General features: G+C 37.6%; 2 protein-coding genes and 1 non-coding gene across 4 annotated transcripts; 2 read left to right on the top strand and 1 right to left on the bottom strand.

Annotated features, from left to right (window-relative positions):
• The first annotated feature begins 4,682 nt into the window (after positions 1-4,682).
• TRNAA-AGC (transfer RNA alanine (anticodon AGC)) lies at positions 4,683-4,755 on the top strand. Its single transcript has one exon. It is a non-coding gene; the product is annotated as a tRNA-Ala (tRNA).
• Positions 4,756-4,859: 104 nt separating this feature from the next.
• On the top strand, positions 4,860-10,835 carry LOC126687313 (PH, RCC1 and FYVE domains-containing protein 1-like). 2 transcript variants are annotated; one of them, XM_050381846.2, is made up of 9 exons: positions 4,860-5,327; positions 5,432-5,518; positions 5,595-5,684; positions 5,758-5,838; positions 5,981-6,148; positions 6,295-8,376; positions 8,859-9,005; positions 9,278-9,335; positions 9,692-9,833. In XM_050381846.2, exons 1-8 carry the CDS (start codon positions 5,280-5,282, stop codon positions 9,305-9,307), a joined length of 2,733 nt encoding a protein of 910 aa, XP_050237803.1. In that variant the 5' UTR covers positions 4,860-5,279; the 3' UTR covers positions 9,308-9,335; positions 9,692-9,833. The 2 variants fall into 2 exon arrangements, with proteins under 2 accessions (XP_050237803.1, XP_050237802.1); XM_050381845.2 differs by lacking the exon at positions 9,278-9,335 and adding an exon at positions 10,465-10,835 and having other exon boundaries at positions 4,869-5,327; positions 9,692-9,981.
• Positions 10,836-10,865: 30 nt separating this feature from the next.
• On the bottom strand, positions 10,866-12,758 carry LOC126687314 (pentatricopeptide repeat-containing protein At1g26900, mitochondrial). Its single transcript, XM_050381847.2, has one exon. The coding sequence runs from the start codon at positions 12,610-12,612 to the stop codon at positions 10,921-10,923; it is 1,692 nt and encodes a 563-aa protein (XP_050237804.1). The 5' UTR covers positions 12,613-12,758; the 3' UTR covers positions 10,866-10,920.
• Positions 12,759-21,192: the final 8,434 nt, after the last annotated feature.

Genomic DNA, 21,192 nt, shown 5'->3' with positions numbered 1-21,192 from the left:
ATCAGAAGAAGAAAGAAGAAACAGACGAAGGGTTTTCGGCGATTAACTTCGATCCGTCGCCGTTTCGCCGTTTCTCGCCCAAATCGAGCGTTCTTTATATCGATTTGTTCGGAATTCGATTCTCTATATTCCTCAATCTGCAAACCAAGGTAAGTTTGTCATTTTGAGTACTGAAATTTAATAATAAAGGGCTGCCCTCATCGAGTTCGAATCGAACTAATCGTAATCACGTCGTTTTTGACGTTTTTGATGATTATTGAGTTGAATTTTGTGTATTAATGATGTAGAAACATGTCGGAATGAGTTAGGGATGTCGGAAGCATGTCGAGGAAAGTTTTGGGGCTGTTTGAGGGTGTCTCACGACGTGAGACAATGTCTCACGACGTGAGACATGATCTCGTGTTGCAAGCGAACTTCCAATCGGCATAACTTCTTCGTTCGGACTCGGAATTGATCGATTCTCATTGCGTTGGAAAGAGGAAAGGATTATCTATCTTCTCAGCCCTAAAAATCAAGGTAATTTTGATGTTTGATTCTCTGGAAATCAATAGTTTAGGGCTGTTATGTCATGAACGTGTCGAACTAATCGTAACCGTATTGTTTTGACGTTGTTGATGGATTTCGATATGGGTTTTGTGTTAAAGTGATATGAGAGTATGAAGGAATAGATTTAAGGGTCTTTAAGAGGTTGGAACCACCTCGAGGCAGACTATTGGTCTGTTTAGGGTTCCTCACGACGTGAGGAATGATCCTCACGACGTGAGGGATGCCTCACGACGTGAGGGATGCCTCACGACGTGAGAAACCATTCTCACGAAGTGAGGGAGGCTTGGCACGATTATCCAAGCGTGTTTCTTCATGGAAATGCCATTCCGAGGCCCGACATTAAGTATCCTAACCCGATAGTAACTTTTGGACTCCGAAAACGTGATTTTTGGACGTAAAACACATCGCTTACGATTAGGGTTTTAGTATTCAGATGACGTTTATGAATTAAACGTACAGTAACTTGAATAGGTGATTGACGAACCGACAAGCTACTAGACTGACGAGCGGGAATAGCTACGTAATTGAATGCCGCATGGAACCTACATGATCGGACGATAATGCAATTTGGGATAGCGGTCACTGTGAGTGGCAAATTTACTTTCGCGTATTATTAGTATAAAATTTATTTTCATATATATACGTATATTGTTTATACGCATCGCATTACATATGATTGATTGAGATGTTATATGTTTTATCAAGTTTATATATGAAAGACTAGTATGCGATCCGAAGAAACTAGCTACCTATTGGGTGTCAATAGGCTGTGTGATCACCAGTATTGAGTCAGTCTAGTATGTTTGCATTTGAGAAATGACTTGACACAGCTGGGAGCTGATGATGATTATAAAATTTATGTGGCTGAGCCACCAGCAAGTTGAGCTCGCAATTGATATTTACGATTGGGTTTTTGATACGAGTGAGTACTCGGCTACGGTGTAGTCTGGAGTCCCCGCATCTAGTGGCTGGGCCACCAGCGAGTTGAACTCGCGATTGATATTCACGATTGGGTTGAATGATAATGATTATTCGAGAAATGTGTCGCATGCTAGGATATTAGTTTCGTGCGGATCAAATACATGTTTATCTGTTTTATATTTTTTTTTTCTTGAGATGCGATGCTATATTCTTATGATAATACCATTAGTAAAATGCAGACTCACTCAGTATTTCCCCAAATACTGACCCCTCACCATTGTTGTTTTCAGGTGATCGGAGTCGGATCAGATAGACCATCTCCTTTGTGTTGGAAGTCGTTTGACTTGCACAAAGCACGTTGTCCTTTAGAGCTGCAGTAGTCCACAGGTGTCTATATGAGATTTACGCTTATTTTCAAACGGTATTTGAAATATGAATTCTGATATAAGAAGCTGTGCGTAACAGTAATGTTTAACCGTTTGATTTCGTCAACCAATTACCATATGTGGGATTGGTAGTGACTGTGACTAGAAGCAGGGCTGGATATGGGATATCGCACTGTAAGACCCTAGCTATGACAAATCGTGTTTTAATGGTTTTCAGAAAGTAATATGAGATTTTGATATTTATTAATAAAATGTTTAAACGAGCTTTCTGAAAACGTTTTATATATAATAATATGTTTTTAATTGCGAAAAATTAATAACGATTTTAGGCTTGCTACGGGTTTCGGAGCTACCACTCCCATTCCCTAGCGCCAGTCGCGGCTCAATAATTTGGGTCGTGACAGGCACTATGAACCGGCGCCGTGTTCTTCCTCCCTCAGCTCCCCAGACTTGCTCTCAGATCTTTTCAGACGCGATCCAAACTTCAAAACACGTTTCTGGGCCCATCCGGACTCCAAATCAGGCCTAGTTTGAACCCAGACGTAGAGAATTTAATGTACTTTAATATTATGTAATGTAACGGGCCAGACCCGATATAAAACGGACCCAGAAGTCCAAATATATATCATAGTGTATAAACCGGGCCCACGAGCCCGAGACCCAGCAAACCAGCAACTTCCAGAGCCGATTCCGGGCTAACCCAAACTCGGAATCGACTCTGGATCAAACCAGTAGAACCGGATCGACGAGACGCACAACTCTCGTGATCTGACCGGAACCCCATTCTGGCCAGACCGATGGTCAAAACCTGCGCGAGTGCTAGGCACTCAAAGTCAACGAGGTTTAAAAGTATCTCTAACCTTATATGTATATTCAACTGCCCATGAGTATGCCTGCAATGTTTACAGCTTTCCAAAAGCATCCAAATCCAATAATAACTGGTTAAAGGGCTAATCACTCAAAATTGGCCCATTAATGCAAATCCAGTCCATCACTTAGACATCATAGGACTAATACGAAAATGTAGTAACGGTTGTATAGGTTTTTCAAAACTCACCTAATATAATCAATCAATCACACATATACATCCGGTTTTAGGCTTTGTGCATATAATTAATCTAGACCAGCCAGACTTATGCTACTCGCTAGAAACCTCTAAGGTTAGATGTATGCTTAGGAGTACCTGCTACTTGCCTCAAATGCCAGTTCAGATCGAGTCATATGCGCGTCAAACGTGTTTACTGCTTTCATCACTGTTTATTTACAGCTTTCATATCCTGTGAACTGCATATACTGTTGAGATGAGATATAAAATGATTATGTCCAGAAAATAAAGCCGGTAACAGATAAGCCAAGCACATGAGACTCGGAGAGGTCCACGAACCCTTGTCTTTGGTCCGATGCACGATAGTCTTACCAGAGGCAAGTAAGGCTATCCAGTCGGCTAAAAGGCATTTCCTAGTTGAACTAGGTGGCGACTTCATTTTTTAAACCATTTCCAGATCGAGAAGTCAGCCATAAGCCTTGGGCGAGCGGCCCCCGAACCCCGCTCCGCTCACACCTGTGGACTGTTAATTGTATATTGAGATAACAATAAAATGAATATATCCGGTAAATAAAACCAGTAACATATAAGCCAAGCACACGAGTCTCGGGGAGGTCCACAAACCCGGTCTTTTGGTCTGATGCACGATAACCTTACCTATAAGCGAGTAAGGTTATCTAGTCGGTATAAATGGTATTCGTAGTTAAACTAGGTGGCGACTTCATTTTTCAAACCATTTTCAAATCCAAAGTCAGCAATAAGACTGAGCGAGCAACCCCAAAAACCCCGCTCTGCTCACACTTTGGTTATCCAAAGCATACTCCATTATTTAAGGATCAAATAAGTATACATTTGAGGTATATAACTTTGGAGTTGTTTGATGTAAATTAAAAGTGTTTGGGACCTAATTGACTGATAAATTAAAATCGACTTACTTGACTCAAAAAGATAAATTTAAAAATTTAATTGACAAAAAAATAAAATAAAATTTACTTATTTAATCCGAAAAATAAATTTAAGAACCGCTTTGTTCGTATGAAAATAGATATTAACTATTTTCACTTAATTATTGGATGATTGCTTCAATTTTGTTGACATGCTTATCATTTATAAGGATTAAGATACTCTTAAGGCGATTGAACATGACGTATTATGTTCAATTAATCTACACCATTCATTACAAAATAAATGGTGTAGATTAACTTAACACATTTTATACTTTTTTAATTTATATTATTCATTTTGTAATGAATGGAATAGATTTATTAAATATGATAGATCATGTTCAATCAACTTAAAAGGATCCTAATTCGATTTATAAATATAATAATGGCAGAAGGTACAAAAAAGCCCTCGCGTTTTTCTCAAAAGTACATATCAGCCCTTTTACTTTATTTGGGCACAATTAAGCCCCCGTGTTTTTAAAATTGAACAATTAAACCCTTATTATTTTTAAAATCGAACAAATAAACCCTTTTAGTTTACTTTTGGGACACTTAACCCCTCAAATTTTTGGTAAATATTTTAAATATTAAAAATATTTTTGAACTTTTTTCCTATATGATTATGAGAGACATGTCAGCCATTAACGAGTGTTTCTAATGATGTTGGATGTGTTCTATTTGAAAATAAAGAGGGTTTAATTATACCCCAAAAAAGTAAAAGGGCTGATTTGTACTTTTGTGAAAACTACGAGGGTTTTTTTGTACCTTTTACCTATAATAATTATAACCTTAACACGTTACTACAATCACAAGTTGCAAAGAAGTTTAAGTATCATATATGGGGATGTAGCTCAGATGGTAGAGCGCTCGCTTAGCATGCGAGAGGTACGGGGATCGATACCCCGCATCTCCATTGTTTATTTTTACACTTGAATCCAATCTTTTTTTATTTTTTTTCCAATCTTTTTTTTCCAATATGAATCCAATCTATTTGTCCTTAAATGGTCCCGCTCTTACAAACAGATCTTCAACCTGACCACGTGGCACCTCGCACACGCAACACGTCGCCTTCACTTGATTTTGTTGCATTCAGGAAAAAAAACTGACAATTGTAACAGTTTTAACTGCCAAAAAAGGTTGATCATTACATGAGAGGCCGCGCACGTTAGCGATTGTCGCAATCCTGCACCCAAATCAAGACCCCATTTTTTGATGTGCGGTTTTATTGATGTTTTTAGGTTTTTGCAAAGAGATGAATTTGAAATATTAGGAGAATTCGGGGCAATCTTCTTCTGGGTAATGCATGTAGGATTCGAATATTCAATTTTTGAAAATTGAATTTGGTGTTAGGGTTTGTTTGTGGGAGGAATTGAGCTGTTTTTAGTAATGGTTTTAGGGTGTTCAAATGGGCATTGTTTGTGTTATTATTTTAGTTGAATGGCTGATTCTCAGAGAGTTGGTGTTGTTGAGAGGGATATCGACCAGGTTTTTAGTAATGGTTTTTTTTTTGTTTTTATAATCGGGCAGGGAGCGTTTGCTGTCCAGCGTTTATACCATTTGAGTTACAGCTCGTTTTGTTTCATGTGTAGGCCATTACGTCGCTTAAGAAAGGGGCCTATTTGCTCAAGTATGGCCGCAGAGGAAAGCCTAAGTTCTGCCCATTTCAGCTTTCAAACGTAGACACACCCAACTCGTAATGTTTTCGGGTTTTTCTACTTGTTTACAGCTAATCATACTGTGGGTGTTTTTCAGGATGAGTCTCTCTTGGTATGGTACTCCGGAAAAGAAGAGAAGCACCTAAAACTTACTCAAGTTTCCAAGATTATTCCTGGCCAACGTACTGTAAGTCTGTTTCTATTCACTTTTTACATGAAGACTTTGATGCAAAACATGACCATCCGTGTTGTTTTTTCAGGCAATATTTCAGCGCTACCCGAGGCCTGAAAAGGAGTACCAATCCTTTTCTCTTTTATACAATGATAGGTCATTGGACTTGGTGAGTTTCGCAATGTTCTTTTTTTTCACTCTGTTCGTCCTCAGGGTACATAGCTAACATAGGTTGTATCTGTTTTATGAGAATTCGGATTAACATCTCTACAAACGCGTAATTGCTTTTGGTTTCACACCTTTATGGACAGATATGTAAGGACAAGGATGAGGCTGAAGTATGGTTTGTTGGCCTTAAGGCATTGATAACTCGTAATACCTACCAACGCAAGTGGAGATTGGAGTCCAAAACTGAAAGTACATCGTCAGATAGTCCACAAACTCGTACACGGAAACATTCTCCGTCAATTTCACCTTTTGTTCGTAGCATTTTTTTGTTTCTTACTTTGTTTTTACAGCATTTTCAATCATTTCTTCTAAAAATGATTTGAGTGCAGCGAGCATTTACCGCTAACTTTCACCTTTTTATCTGTCTCCTGATTGGTTTATTTTCAAATCATAACAGGATCCTGGGCAAGGAGATGGTAAAGGAAGTCACGTTCTTTGTGAAAGTATTCCATCAAATAGACTGGGAAGGGCATTCTGTGATATAATATCATATACTGCTGGAGAAAAGAGTCCCACACAAGCAGAATTACATGCTAGTCCTTTTAGCTTACTAAATGCTGCATGTGTAGACAGCACAAATGGGCGGACTTCTACGACAGACACAGTCAGAGTCAGTTTATCTAGTGCAGTAAGCTCATCTAGCCAGGGTTCCTGTCATGAAGACTTTGATGCCTTGGGTGATGTTTTCTTTTGGGGAGAAGGTACTGGAGATGGAATTGTAGGCGGTGGTGTACATAGAATTGGAAATTTATCTAGCTCGAAGGTTGACGCGCTTCTGCCAACGGCATTGGAGTCTAAAGTTGTTCTAGATGTGCATAATATTGCTTGTGGTGGCAGGCATGCTGTGTTAGTTACTAAGCAAGGTGAGATCTTTAGCTGGGGGGAAGAGTCGGGAGGTAGACTGGGGCATGGCATAGAAGCAGATATTCCCCATCCAAAGCTTATAGATAGCTTGGCTGGTATGAATATAGAGTTAGTAGCATGTGGAGAGTACCACACCTGTGCTGTTACACTTTCTGGGGATTTGTACACATGGGGTGATGGTGCTTACTCATGTGGTCTTATTGGGCATGGAAGTGAAGCGAGTCATTGGATACCTAAAAGAATTAGTGGCGACCTGGACGGCATACACGTATCATATATATCATGTGGACCTTGGCATACTGCTGCAGTGACGTCTGCTGGCCGGTTGTTTACGTTTGGGGATGGAACTTTTGGGGCTCTTGGCCATGGAGATCACAGTAGCTCAAGCTTGCCACGGGAAGTGGGAACCTTGAGAGGACTTAAAACAATGAGGGTTTCTTGTGGTGTTTGGCACACTGCTGCTGCGGTTGAAGTAACAACTGAATTAGCTAGTCCAGGAGCTTCCGGTGGCTCTTCATCTGGAAAACTATTTACCTGGGGAAATGGAGATAAATACCGTCTTGGACATGGTGATACAGAATCTAGACTTCTTCCCGAGTGTGTGGTTACTCTAGGTGATGAAAATATATGTCAAGTAGCTTGTGGGCATGACCTCACACTTGCCCTTACAACAGCAGGGCGGGTGTATACAATGGGGAGTACTTCTTTTGGACAACTTGGAAGTCCTAAGGCTACTGGGAAGTTTCCGGCCATTGTTGATGGTAAAATATCAGGCAAATCTGTTGAAGAAATTGCTTGCGGTTCTTATCACGTTGCAGTTTTGACTTCCAAACAAGAGGTTTATACATGGGGAAAGGGCACAAATGGGCAATTAGGCCATGGGGATAATGAGGACAGAAATACACCGACAGTTGTTGGCTCTGTAAAAGAAAAGCAAGTGAAGGCTATAGCATGCGGCTCAAACTTCACTGCAGTTATATGTCTTCATAAATGGGTTTCTAGTGCTGATCAATCAGTATGCTCCGGTTGCCGCAATCCTTTTGGCTTCAGAAGAAAACGGCACAATTGCTACAATTGTGGTCTAGTCTTTTGCAAAGCATGCAGCAGTAGGAAATCTCTGAAAGCTTCATTGGCTCCAAACATGAACAAGCCTCATAGAGTTTGTGATGATTGTTTCAATAAACTGAAGAAGGCTGCGGAACCTAGTTCATTTCCACGAATTCCTAGATCCAGGACTCCAAATATGAACCAAAAAATTAATGAGGCAGCAGACAGTGAGATTCTGGGTCCTAAATTACAGGCACAACTCTCGAGACTTTCGTCTGGTGAGTCTATATGTCAGATGGAAGGCGGGAATTTGGCGCATGATGGAAGATCTGAATCAGATACTAGCCGACTCTTCTCTGATCTACATGGGAATGGGCAGCTGGGGGGCTTTAACTCATCCAAAGTATCAACTTTTCCAGGTGGAATTTCAATTAGATCTCCAAGTCCAGCTACCTATCACAGAATGCCCCCTCTTCCAGGGAGGGCTACTCCACCTAGATCTTCTTTTGAGGATACAAAGCTTGTAAATAACAGTTTAAGTGATGAAGTTACAAGATTAAGGGCACAGGTAATCTACATAATTATTACATGAGGGAGAACGTCTTAGTGAATTGTACTATAGATTTTATGGATAACGATAACATAACTTTGTCCAAATGCTATAGTTATGTTGGATTCTTCAGAAATGTACTGCCATGGAGTAAAATAATAACTTAATAATGCAACAGCCACCCACTGAACATGGGATAGGAACCTCGTTGAGAAGATTATTTGACTCCATTCCGTTTTAGGAAAACTTTCCATGTTCTTTTAGTGACTGCAACATAGCTAAAAGGAGGTTTTGTACTTTGGACGCCATTATGATTGATAGATGTTGTTCTGCCCATATTAAATATTCATGAATTTGGCATAATTTTATATTTCACTACAATTTGTAATTGTTTTGGTCACTTGATGGAGACTTATAAATGGTAATGGGGAAAGAATATAAAATTTTGTGTGTTATAATTTTGATTAAAGTTTTGAATTCTTGGTAAATTCTGCTTGCAGGTAGAAGATCTTACTTCGAAATCCTATCGCCTTGAATCTGAACTTGAAAGAAAATCCAGACAGCTTAAAGAGGTTGCTGCAATAGCAGCAGACGAAGCTGAAAAACGTAAATCTGCAAAGGAAGTTATCAAGACTCTCACTGCTCAGGTTGGGTTGAGTTGCTTATATAGTTTGATTCTTTGCATTTATCTTTTGAAGCGAGCTTGCTAACTGTTGTTGAATTTTGTCACATGGCTTGATTCATAACTAAAGTAAATGCATGAGCATAAGAAATTGCATCCTTGAACTTTGATGCTCTTTTATGAATTAGTATTTATGATGAGACTATCAAATTAGCAACTGGGAACATTTATATAGTTAGCATAGCCAAGTTGAGATTATTTTTTGTTTGGTCATTGAACTGAAGATTACTATTGCAGCGTCTGGGACATATATCTGGAGTTGTTTGAGTGAAGCTCACCGAGTGGTGACTGCATGGTAAATAACCTGGAATCAGAATTATCTCTACAAGGAGGAAGTCAACATCAGATTTACAATATCCTAGCATTACAATTATGAAATGCTACAATGGTGGCTATCTGTAACTTTTAAAATGAACAGCTTCCTAGCCTTCGTAGCAGTATTTAAAGGGAAACTTACAAAATATCTAAATATAAATTTTTGAAACGGGAGCCAACCGTAAATTTTTAAAGTGTAACTAACTCTACTTGTCACTTTTTACATTTGTGTATGTGTTGGGGTTATATTTAGTGGTCAGCTATTCATTCATACGCTGTATTCACCTTTTCTAAGAAATATGCGTTTTTAACATTTTGAGATTGCGCATGTTGCAGTTGAAGCAAATGGCTGAAAAGCTGCCTGAACGGCGGAGTACTAGCCCTATTTCAGCTTCTACTATCAAACAGGTCTCCAGTGTTCAAAACATATCATCGAGTGAAAGTCATTCTTCAAGTGAACGCTCTCCTGAAATTGAGTCCAACAGCAATTTAGCTGATCATCAAATGTTGTATAAAACCAAAACTCAAACTGATAAGCAGTGGGTCATACAAGCTGAACCAGGCGTGTATATGACTTTGTCTTCCTTGCCAGGTGGTTCTAATGAGCTCAAACGGATTCGTTTCAGGTATTGATTTTAACCTTTTATATCAGTGAATTTAAAAGCATTTACACCTTAGTTCCTGTGGACCATGCCCTATGGTTATACCAGTTCTTATACCACTGTTACAGACTCTAGTTATTCAATACAACTGACTGAACATGTAAATTTTAGGATACTTTTGATCATTAAGTTACCAATTTTGAAGAGCAAGTTGCGTCAAACAATTTGATTGCCTGTCTTCCTAGAACAGGACTCATATATAGTATATAAGTTTCGTTGAATGTAATTCCATACTTTTTCTTTAAATCTTTGGAACTCTTGTCATATTTTCATTTTCTGCGAAATAGAAGCCTTATTAAGAACTCAAGTCAACTCACGGACAGTTCCTGTCTTTATTGCTTCAAAACATATTTGTTTTGAACATTTGGTGATTGTGCACTGCATCATACATTAGGGCTTTGATTTTTTCTTGTTTGCGTAATGATTCAAGTAAATTATCTTGTGCAGTCGGAAACATTTTACAGAACAACAAGCAGAGAAGTGGTGGACAGAAAATGGAACCAGGATATGTGAGCGGCACAACATACAGAATACAGATTAGCGGACTGACATTACTTTCCATGAGCCTTTGCCTCTCCACTGGAAACTGTAAAATCCCTTTTTGACCCGAGTCATCGAGTGGAATTTTGATGACGATCATGGATGTGCGTTTGACGGAAAGTAGGAGAAGAGGATAAAAGTAAACGATAAATGAAGCGCATTGTTGAGTTGTCCTCAATGTAGGTAAAGAAAAAGATGCACGTGAAGCAAACAGATGTGTAAAAAGAAAGTAGACTTATTATGGATTGAATTTTATTTCAAAAGCAGAGTCTCTCTAATGGCATGAGTTAACTAATAGATAGGATGCATACATAATTCATTTTATTACTTCAGTTATTTATAATATAGTCAGGTTTGATCGAGTTATGACAAAATTTCAATTGAGCTGCGTCCGGTCCCTAGAACTGATCTATTTCCATAGTTTGCACTGATTCTTTCTTCGCCCCCTTGCTGCGACATGTAATTGACCGGCAGTCTCCCAACAATGGCATAAGTATTAGAAAGAAGAATTGAATCAGCAGGATGTTGATCATCTATTTCAAATGATATTCTCTTTGCTAGTTCAACATTACCATAAACTCGGCAAGCTGCCAGTAATGCACGCCAAGCAGTAGCATCGCTCCGAATGGGCAATCTTTGAATAAGGTCATGTGCTTCCTCTAGCAAGCCAGCACGGCCTAGAAGATCAATCACGCATCCGTAATGTTCAATCTTTGGTGAATAACCATATGCTTGAACCATCCTTTCAAAACATTCCATTGCTTCTGTCACTAATCCGCCATGGCTGCAACCACTTAAAACCCCCAAGAAAGTAACGTCATTGGGTATAAATCCCTCGTCCTCCATTTTATACAAGAGACTAACGGCGTTTCTTGCCTGCCCATGAACTGCGTACCCTATAATCATTGCTGTCCAACATTTTACATCTTTGCTTTCCATCCTATCAAAAACTTGAATAGCCTCATTCAAAAACCCACATTTAGAAAACATGTCGATCAAAGCTGTTCCGAGAACCGCATTCAGTTCCAATTCCTCCTCTTCTATGAATTTACTAAGAGATCGGCCTAATTTTATCAATCCGGAGGCAGAGCAAGCTGCAAGCAACCCTGCCAGTGTCGAAGAATTCGGTTTTACTCCTTCATGTTTCATGAGATGAAGAAGAGCTACAGCCTGTTCTGGGAGCCCTACCTTTGCATATCTATCGATCATGCAATTCCACATAACAACATCCTTGTTAACAACACCATCGAAAATTTTACGTCCTGAGTGAATATGTCCTGTTTTGGCATACATTTCAATCAAAGCAGTAACCACATTGAGATTGGACGAAAACCCGATCGTGATGCAATGCCCATGCATTGACTCTCCTCCATTCGAATCTTCTAAATCCGCAAAAGCAGCCAAAACAATCAACAATGTGGCATCACTCACTCTAAAGCAACTCCTACAAAATTTCCTAAACAATTTAAGGGTCGCGGCAGGCTGAGATGCTTGTAAATAAGCACCCATCAAAGCGTTCCAAGAGACCGAATCATTTAACTGAGGAAATTCATCGAACAACTTACGTGCATGCTCGCTTTGGCCACATACACTGTAAAAATGCAAAAGGGTGTTCTTTACATTGATGAACATCAAGTACCCAGATGTCACAACAAGTCCATGAACCCCTTCACCGGCACTAACAGCAAGCGCGCGGGTGCAAGCTTTAAGAGTTGCAATGAAAGAGAACTGATCAAGATCAATGCCTTGGGCCCTCAATTTCTTGAAAACACCAAGAGTTTGTTTGGGATCACTACCAATAGAATGGCCTCTCAGAAGAGTATTGAACATAAATAGATTTGGAGTTTGAATGTGCTTGAATATGGAGGCTGCGTAGTTCAGGTCTTGTAGTGAAGATGCAGCAAGAAGCTTGCTTACAGCGAAAGGGTCACGGTCTATACCAGTTTTGATCATAAAACTATGAATTTGAGTCGTATCAGAGCTGCTTTTGCATGATCCCAACAACGAAATGAGGCTATTGAATTGTCTCAAGCGTGAGGAGTTGGCGAGGTTCATGAGCAGTCAGTTCTTAACTGGAAATCTTCATAAACTTGCATGGTATGTATATAAGGTTTGTTGGAGTCATTCAAGAATAACTTGGATATTTAATTCATTCAAGACTAATCCGTCGTCGCTAAAATGGCGGGATCTTGGAGATTGGCCCCTCAATTTTGGCAATTTTATAATTTTTTGGGTTTTCATATTTCACCTCTATCCAAAATAGGGGTAAGAATCGATCGGTTCGGTTCTAAAATAGCCGTAACTGACCATATCGAAATTAATAAAATTGGGCACCAAACTGTTTATTTTTTGACCAAAAACCGAAATATTTTTTACCCGAAAATGTCCGTCGATTCGGTTTGGTATCGATAATTTAAATCAGTTTGGGCCTTTGAAAAAGCCCATCAATTTTAACGGCCGAAATAGTTAAAAGCCTTGTAAAAAAAATTTGAAAGCATAAATAATAAAAACATTCATTCTCATTCATCCAAAAATTGAAAGCATAAATACATATATTAATACAATCTGATCTAAACAAACTGACTGAATAAATTACAGAAAAATTTGCTAAATACAAACTGGTATAAATAGAAAGATTACAAGTAAAATTACAGACCCTGAATGAATCAATAAGTAAACTTTTACATTCATCCTACTTTAGCTGTGATGTCAAAAACCAAGTTATGTATTACATTCATCCAAAACTCAAATTAATGGTTAAAAGTTAGCAAAAACATATAACTAAACTGTGCCACTGTCAATTATAGCATTCAAAAAGAACCATTTACAGCAGATTGAGAGCATTAAAGACGAATCACAGAATTCAGAATCATTTCCTGAATTGAAACCAATTTAAACTAATTGGAAAACTGAAAGTTGAAGCAGAAGTAGTATAAATTAACAAACTTGAACTTTTAAAATACAGCAAGTAAAGTATCATTTTAAAGTCAGAAAATAATTTTGTTAAAAAAACATGGTGTTTTCAAATCTTTATAAGGCAATGTAATCCGCATGGTGGCTAACAAAGAGCCTCATAATGCAAATATGTCAAGACATATGTTTCAGATTATATAAGTGGTGGAAGTTTCATCATAGCCCAAAAACTCAAACTAAAAAGCAAGTAAAAAAACATACTTAAACTAATTGAAAAGTTGAGAGTTCAAGTAGTTTAATTTAACAAACTTGAACTATAAAAATGCAGCAAGTATTTGCATTTTGAAGTCAGAAAATGATATTTTTAAAAAACCAGGGGCTCAGACTAAGGTTTTCAAATCACGATAAGGCGATGTAACCCGCACGGTGGCTAACAAAGATCCTCATCATGCAAATAAATCAAGGCCTTATGTATCAAGTTTCATCATAGCACAAAAACTCAAACTTAAAAGCAAATTAAGAGTTGAAACCAAAACAGACAGTTTAGCAGCAAATTGAAAAGTTAAAAACCTTTAAAATAAATAGTTTTAAAGTAATGTACAAGTAAAACTACAAAGTAAAGCATTTTAAAGTTTGAAAGAAATTTAAATTTCAAACTAAAATATTGCAATACTAGTTAAAATGAATGTAAATTTCAAAATTAAATCAAAACATTTATGCTTCCACCGCCATGTTTTTCTGGTTAGAGACAGGGTCAGTCCACGCAACATTAGGCATTTAGCAACATGCAGCATTAGGCAATATGCATCATTAAGCAACATCGACAAAAATTTGGCTTCCACACCAAGTTGTCACAAAAGCAAAAAGCAGCAAGAGTCCAACTTCTTAGTTGGGCAACTCTATAGTAAGAACAAACACAACATATATTATTATTAGATAGTTTGAAGTATATAAAGAAAACATTTGAATTAATAAAAAAAACAAAGTTGAAGCACATAACCTTGCTCAAATGGTTCCAATTCATCCAGGCACTCTTCAATCACCAAAGGACAAGGTTCCGCTCTAAGCAAATCCTGAGTGCACACCAACGCCTTCCACCAATATTCTTAGAGTTAAAGAACTCCTAAAGCAGTCCACTACTCTTCCAAAAGTACTGAAAGCTGATTCAGAGGAAACATTTGAGATAGAGACAGCAAGAATGTCTTGAGCCATCCTCAAAAGGACTGGAAATCTCCCTGAGTTTAGCTTCCACCACTTCAAAATATTGAATGCTTCATCATTCTCAACTGTAGCTTCACCCAGGCACACTTCCAGCTCAGATTTCATACTACGACTTTCTATACCCTTATTCTAAATATCAAATTTGGCCTTCATAAGGGACATATGTTTCTTTGCAGGTGGTGGCAGGACTGGTGTTTGAGCAGAAACACCCTCTGCAGATTGACTAAGACTAACATATGCAGATGAAGTAGCATTCACAGAGGCCTTTTGATACTCAACAAACAGACTTGTTAACTTATCATTGACATTTTCAAACAATTTTGGTCCTTGATCAGAACCAAATAAACTAGATAAAGCAAACTACAGATGTTTCATTTTGTTGGTAGGATCAAAGACATGTGAAAAAAATATTAAAACATTCATCTTCTGAGGATCACCCCAGTATTTGTTAAACTTTTCCCTCATTGTTCTGCCCATTTGCACAATTTCTATGTCCTTATTAACAAGCATTTCATCCAACATAATAGAAAGGTAACAAATCTCTTGAAAATGCATGTTGGATGTGACATAAAAAGAACCATAAATTCTTAAAGTTGTGACATAGAAATAGGATAGGCAAGTAGCAAATTTTTTAACAGTTTCCCAATTAAAAAAATTAGGAATTCTTTCAATCATATCAGACCTATAATTCTCATCAGATGCTTCATAACTCTCAAAAACAGACTAAAATAAGCAAGCAGTGTCAAGCATAATATAAGTGGAGTTCCACCTTGTTGCCACATCAAGACAGAAGGACTTTTTGGTGCCAAGTTTAGCATCAGCAATAAGATTTTTAAATTTCTTAAGTCTATATGGACTGTTTCTAATGTAACGGACACAATCTCTAACTTTCTTAACAGACCTACTCATTTTTTTCAAGACATCAGATACGACCATATGAATGACATGTGCAATACATCTCATATGCAAATATTCACATCTTGACACATCAGTACCCCAAGACATTAGTTTTTTCTTAAATGTAGCAATTGCAGTGTTATTATTACCAGCATTATGCATAGTCACCGTGAAAACATTCTAAGACCCCAACCTAGCAAGCAATTCTCAAGTGTTTTATTTATGTAGTCTCCTTTATGCCCACAAACAGGTACAGGATTAATGATTATTTTATGAAGCAACCAAAATCATTATCTATCCAATGGCAAGTAACACACATATAATTAACACGTTGAATACTAGTCCATGTGTCTATTGTGATACTAACTCTTTGGCTTCCACTTTTCAAAGTATTTTTCAAATTCAACCTTTCATCAAGAAACATTTGGTAGCAGTCTCTGTTAACAGTCCATGTAGAAGGAATATGAAACCTAGGGCATGCAACACTCATTAGTTTCTTAAACCCCGAACCCTCAACAAACTTAAAAGGTAGCTCATCAATGATTAGCATATAAGACAGTGCTTTCCTAATGTCTTCCCGATTAAATTTCCAAGTCTCCAACTGTCCCTTCCCCTCATTTCCAGCAGGACATGCATCAACAGGTTGTAGAGTTAACAAGGCATGTCTAGTATATTTACTATGAGGGTTCTTAAAACATGAAAGAATATGGGATCTAAGGGTAAGAGTACCATTAATTTTAGTATCACAGTTATAAGTCTTTTCACAATGCAAGCATTTAGACAAAATTAAATTTCCATTGTCATCAATAATGCGCTCAAAATGATCCCAAACTTTAGATCTAACACTAACTTGCTTACGTTTTTTATCAACTGGTTTATCTCCAGTAGCATCAGGATTAGCATCTTCTTGTTGCTGCTGAGAAGGCTCAGATGAGCCCTCACCAGCAGCAACAGGTTGTTGCTGCTGAGTTGAAGGGGGTAACTCAGGAGATGAGCCAACAACCCCCTCAACACCAACACCAGCAACTCAAAGTTGCTCAAGGTTGGACATCTCTGTGAGAAAAGAATGGCATTTATTCAATAAATCATTTACAGACTTATAGTGCAAATAAATAGCTTCCCAACCACTTTAAAATTTAAAGTTTTTACCATTTGATTCATCATAAATCAATTACAGCTAGGCACATAACCAAATATTAGAATTTAACAGTTGTAGAGGCATCAAGAAATAGGCAACAACATGCTAACTAACTAGCTTCCATACCACTTTAAAGTTTAAAGTTTTTACTATTTGATTCACCAAATAATCATTTACGGAGAGGCACAGAACCAAAGATTTCCATTTCATCCATAGAGAGGCATCAAGAAACAGGCAACAAAATGCATAAAAATCATCCAAACCAAGCACACAAACCAATATATTCAAATTCAGACTACAAAACAGTCCACCAAACCAATCCAAAATAACCAATCCAACATGCATATACAAACCAAACAAACCAATTTCCCTTAAATAAAGATAAGAACGAATGAAGAACATACTCGCAGATGTAAACCAAACAGCATGTAAGCAAATTAGGTTTTAGATTTTGGATCAGTTAAGTCTCAATTTTAGATTTGATCACTCATTCACTTAGAGAGTGATTCAAGGGTCCAAGAGCTTCCAACACAAAAGATTCACTCATTAACTAAGTGAGTGAATCTTTTAAATTGTTCATAAACATGCCATGAAGAAAAAACAGCAGAAAACATTTATCAGTTTACATCCAGATAGTTAGAACATAAAACATAACAACAAGATTAAAAATTAAAACCCTAAAATGTAATTACCTGTTCTTGTAAAATCAAAGCCATAACCGAAAGGATTTCAAGAAATCCCTAGTTTATAATATGGAATGGAAGAAAGAAATACACCAATCGGCTACAGTATAATGAAAAAATTATAACAAACAGTAAGAACAAGAATAAAGTGAAAAAGGAATATGTATTATTTACATGATAATCGCATGCAAATCGATAAATCCCATCTTTTGAACATGAAAACGGAAAAAACGATTATCAAATAGCGCAGAAATCAAAACCCTAAAAATTAAAAATTGACATTAAACTAAATCAGAGGATAATAGAAGATATACTCACATATTCATTAGTCAGTGAGATCTAGAGACTTTAAGAGATTATCAAATTCGAAGGTTGAAATCCTTCATTTCCTTCGATTCAAAGCATAAAATAGTTGATGAATACAGATGTAATAACCCGGAAATTTAAGGATTAAAATATAGCCACGTATCTAATATTTTATTAGACGGGAGTAGGTAAATTAAATTTAAAGATAAATTTAATTTACAAGTGTCCCTAAATTTTTAATATGGCTATAGGATTACAAATTTAATTTTTTGGAATTTAAATTTGAATAGTTATATAGTTAACGGAGACAATATGGATTTATGAATTGGGTGCAGAATAATTCATAAGTCCCTAGCGAATATTTTTGGTACTAATATTCGCAAAATATTTTAAAAAGGTTATCGTGAAAATTTGATAAAATTTGGAAGCAGAAATTTTATCAAGCGCAGTCAATGCAGGCTTAATAAATCGAAAATGATTTATTAAGAATAAAATATAAGTTGGATGGGAATAAAAATTATATTTTTATTCTTTCTATATTTTATTTGATTTTTGGTAAAATTTTCACGAAATTTGGAAATCGTTTCCGTTTGAGCTACGGACGACTAATTAGGAAGCTAGTACTAAAATGGACATTTAGCCATTTAGTATAAATTTGATTCAAATGAATCAAATGAGGCACAGCACCTTCTTTTCCTTTTCAAAAGGAAAAAGAGCTTTTGCTCTCTGAAACGAAACCGAAGCTAGGGTTTCGCGCCGTCGATCCGTTTCTCGATTCTAACTCAATTTCTTCAACGATTACTCAAGTAATCGAGGTAGTATACCCGTATTAAACGTTTATTTTGATATATTTCGATATATTTCGAATATATATTCGTTTATAAACGGTTACCGTATCGAATCGAACGTAAACGTATTATTTTTACGTTTCGAACGTGAATATGGATAGATTGGAATGTGTATACGTCTTAGGGACGGAAAAATGGAGTTAAAGCACGTCGGAAAGCCCGGAAAATTGACTTTTCCGGGGCTGTGCACTCGGGTGCACGAACGTGGACCATTTGGTACACGAACGTGCACCATTTGGTACACGAACGTGCACCATTTGGTACACGAACGTGCACCATTTGGTACACGAACGTGCACCATTTGGTACACGAACGTGCACCATTTGGTACACGAACGTGCACCATGAGAGGGTGCATGAACGTGCACTACGGTGCACGAACGTGTACCATCTGAGGGTGCACGAACGTGCACTACGGTGCACGAACGTGTACCATCTGGGGTGCACGAACGTGCACCAATTGTGCACGATCGTGCACTACCCCAAGGTGCACGATCGTGCACCATGCCGAGATGTCGATAAGGGGGGACTTTTTGGGGCTTTTTGCCCTAAGAACTTGACATAGTTTTGTTGATCCGAAAACGTTTTAAAACAATAACTTCTTTTGGAAGAAAGTGAAATGAGTTCCAAAACTAAACCTAAAGACTTTTAAAAGGAGGTTTTAAAAGTAAAGTAAAATGTTTATAACAGACTTTAAAGAGTTAAAGTCAATGTTTAAACGGTTTAAAAGATTTAGCAATCAGTTTTGCTAAATACTTAGTATATGACCGAGAATTGTTTTGACAATTAGGTCTATTCTATAAATGGTTTTCTTTAGGTATTGCAATACCTAAAGTAACTTCTAAAGTGAAGTTAGAACGTTTTCTCAAAACGAGAATTTATAATATGGTTTTAAAAGAAACAGACCATAAGTGTTACGTGTTTATATGGTTATATGTTTGACCTAGATCTGGGTTTAAGGACCTAGAAGTTTTATAGGAAACATATATTGATGTGTTTTATCCTGTTTGCTTTGTGTGTTTAGTCCGACCAGCTAGCCAGCAGTCTGACCACAACCACAAGATTAAGTTCCAGACCTAGCGGTGTTTGTGAGTTTATTTGTTTACTTTTGAATATTAGTATTCAATTGTTTTTAAATCCACAAATCGCACTAAGTATGAAACTTAGCCAAGGAAGATCCACTGAAACGAGCTATCTATTGGGCAACAATAGGACTGTGTGATCACCGGTGTTAAAGAACTAGATGAGAGGTAAATATTATAAGCATACATACTGAGATTAGGTTTTAAGCCAGATGCTTGCTAAGCGGCTTAAACCTAATGGGTAGTCCTGAGGTGGCAGTGATTTAAGTTCCGGCCCAGCAACCCTATACAGAGTCAAGATGGCTGTGATACATATGTATACATCACATCCTGTATTAAACAAGAGTTGTGCATATGCATTATATATATGATAGCATTATAACGTAATCAGGATTAGGGTTTCATATGGATCGAGGACTGGTAATATTTTTATATACCGATATTTTGTCTATACGCGATTTTGGTATTTAACTGTAAACCTATCTACTCACTCAGAAATATTTATATTTCTGACCCCGTTGTTGTTTATCATTTTCAGGTACCTAGCTACCGGGTCTGGTCGAGCTTCCACCCTTTTCCATCAGGGAAGCTTATTCTGTTGTTATGTAAATAACACTTTAAACTCTGAGATGCTGCAATAGTGTATATAGGTTTGATATGCCTGTGGCCACGTCATGGTTCCTCTGTCTATATACTCTGATAGGAACCTGACTTTGTCTAGCTCTAATAAGTGGCTACTTAATAGGCATATGGTGTTTTATGGTGTCCCCTACGGGTGGGCCAAGCTTTGTGTCTTTGGTCTGCAAAGACACTGTGAGTAGTTTTAGCTGGCCTTACGTTTGTGTGCCTGCTGTGCATGTTATTAATATGTTTGATATAACGCTTTGAAAAGGAAAGTGTTCGATATATTTTATTAAACATATTGTTCGGGTGCGTGATTTGAGATAGGGCTGCCTGCAAGGCAAGGCACGTGAGCCAAGTCCCTGTACCACTGTACCGGTTTTCAGAAATGCGCGTGGGTCAGAATAACTAGGGTTATTCAACCAGCATTTCTGAAAACGCAATTTCGCTTATATAAATATTTTCAGAATGTGTTTTCCACGTTAAACGGAAAAATGTTTTAACGATGTTTTCTGAAAACGGGTCGTATACGAGGTACGATCTAGATTTATATATATATTTATATTTAGGAGGCGAAATATTTATAGAGGTTTTAGGCTTGCTACGGGTTTCGGAACAACCATTCCCATTCCCTAGCGCCGGTCTCGGCTCGAGTTTCGAGGGGGAAATCGGGTCGTGACAACAGATTAGGGCTAAACGAAGACTGTATTTTGTAAGATGTAAGATTCAATCAGTGAGAAACTGAGAGAATAAGAGAGAAAATAAGATTTAGGGTTAGGTTTTCAGGGGATTTTGAGAGAGTTGTAGAGAGAGAGCGAGTTTGAGTGAGAAAGAAAGGGCAACGTATCAAATGAAGGATTCAGGGAATGAGTTAGGTTAGGAACATTTTAAGGGTAGTTTATATATGCTGGCCCATGTGCTTCTGCC

Source organism: Mercurialis annua, linkage group LG6 (assembly GCF_937616625.2).
Source record: "Mercurialis annua linkage group LG6, ddMerAnnu1.2, whole genome shotgun sequence".
Classification (NCBI taxonomy): domain Eukaryota; kingdom Viridiplantae; phylum Streptophyta; class Magnoliopsida; order Malpighiales; family Euphorbiaceae; genus Mercurialis; species Mercurialis annua.
The sequence above is the reverse complement of the archived record's forward strand: the minus strand, read 5'-3'. Positions and strand labels throughout refer to the sequence as shown.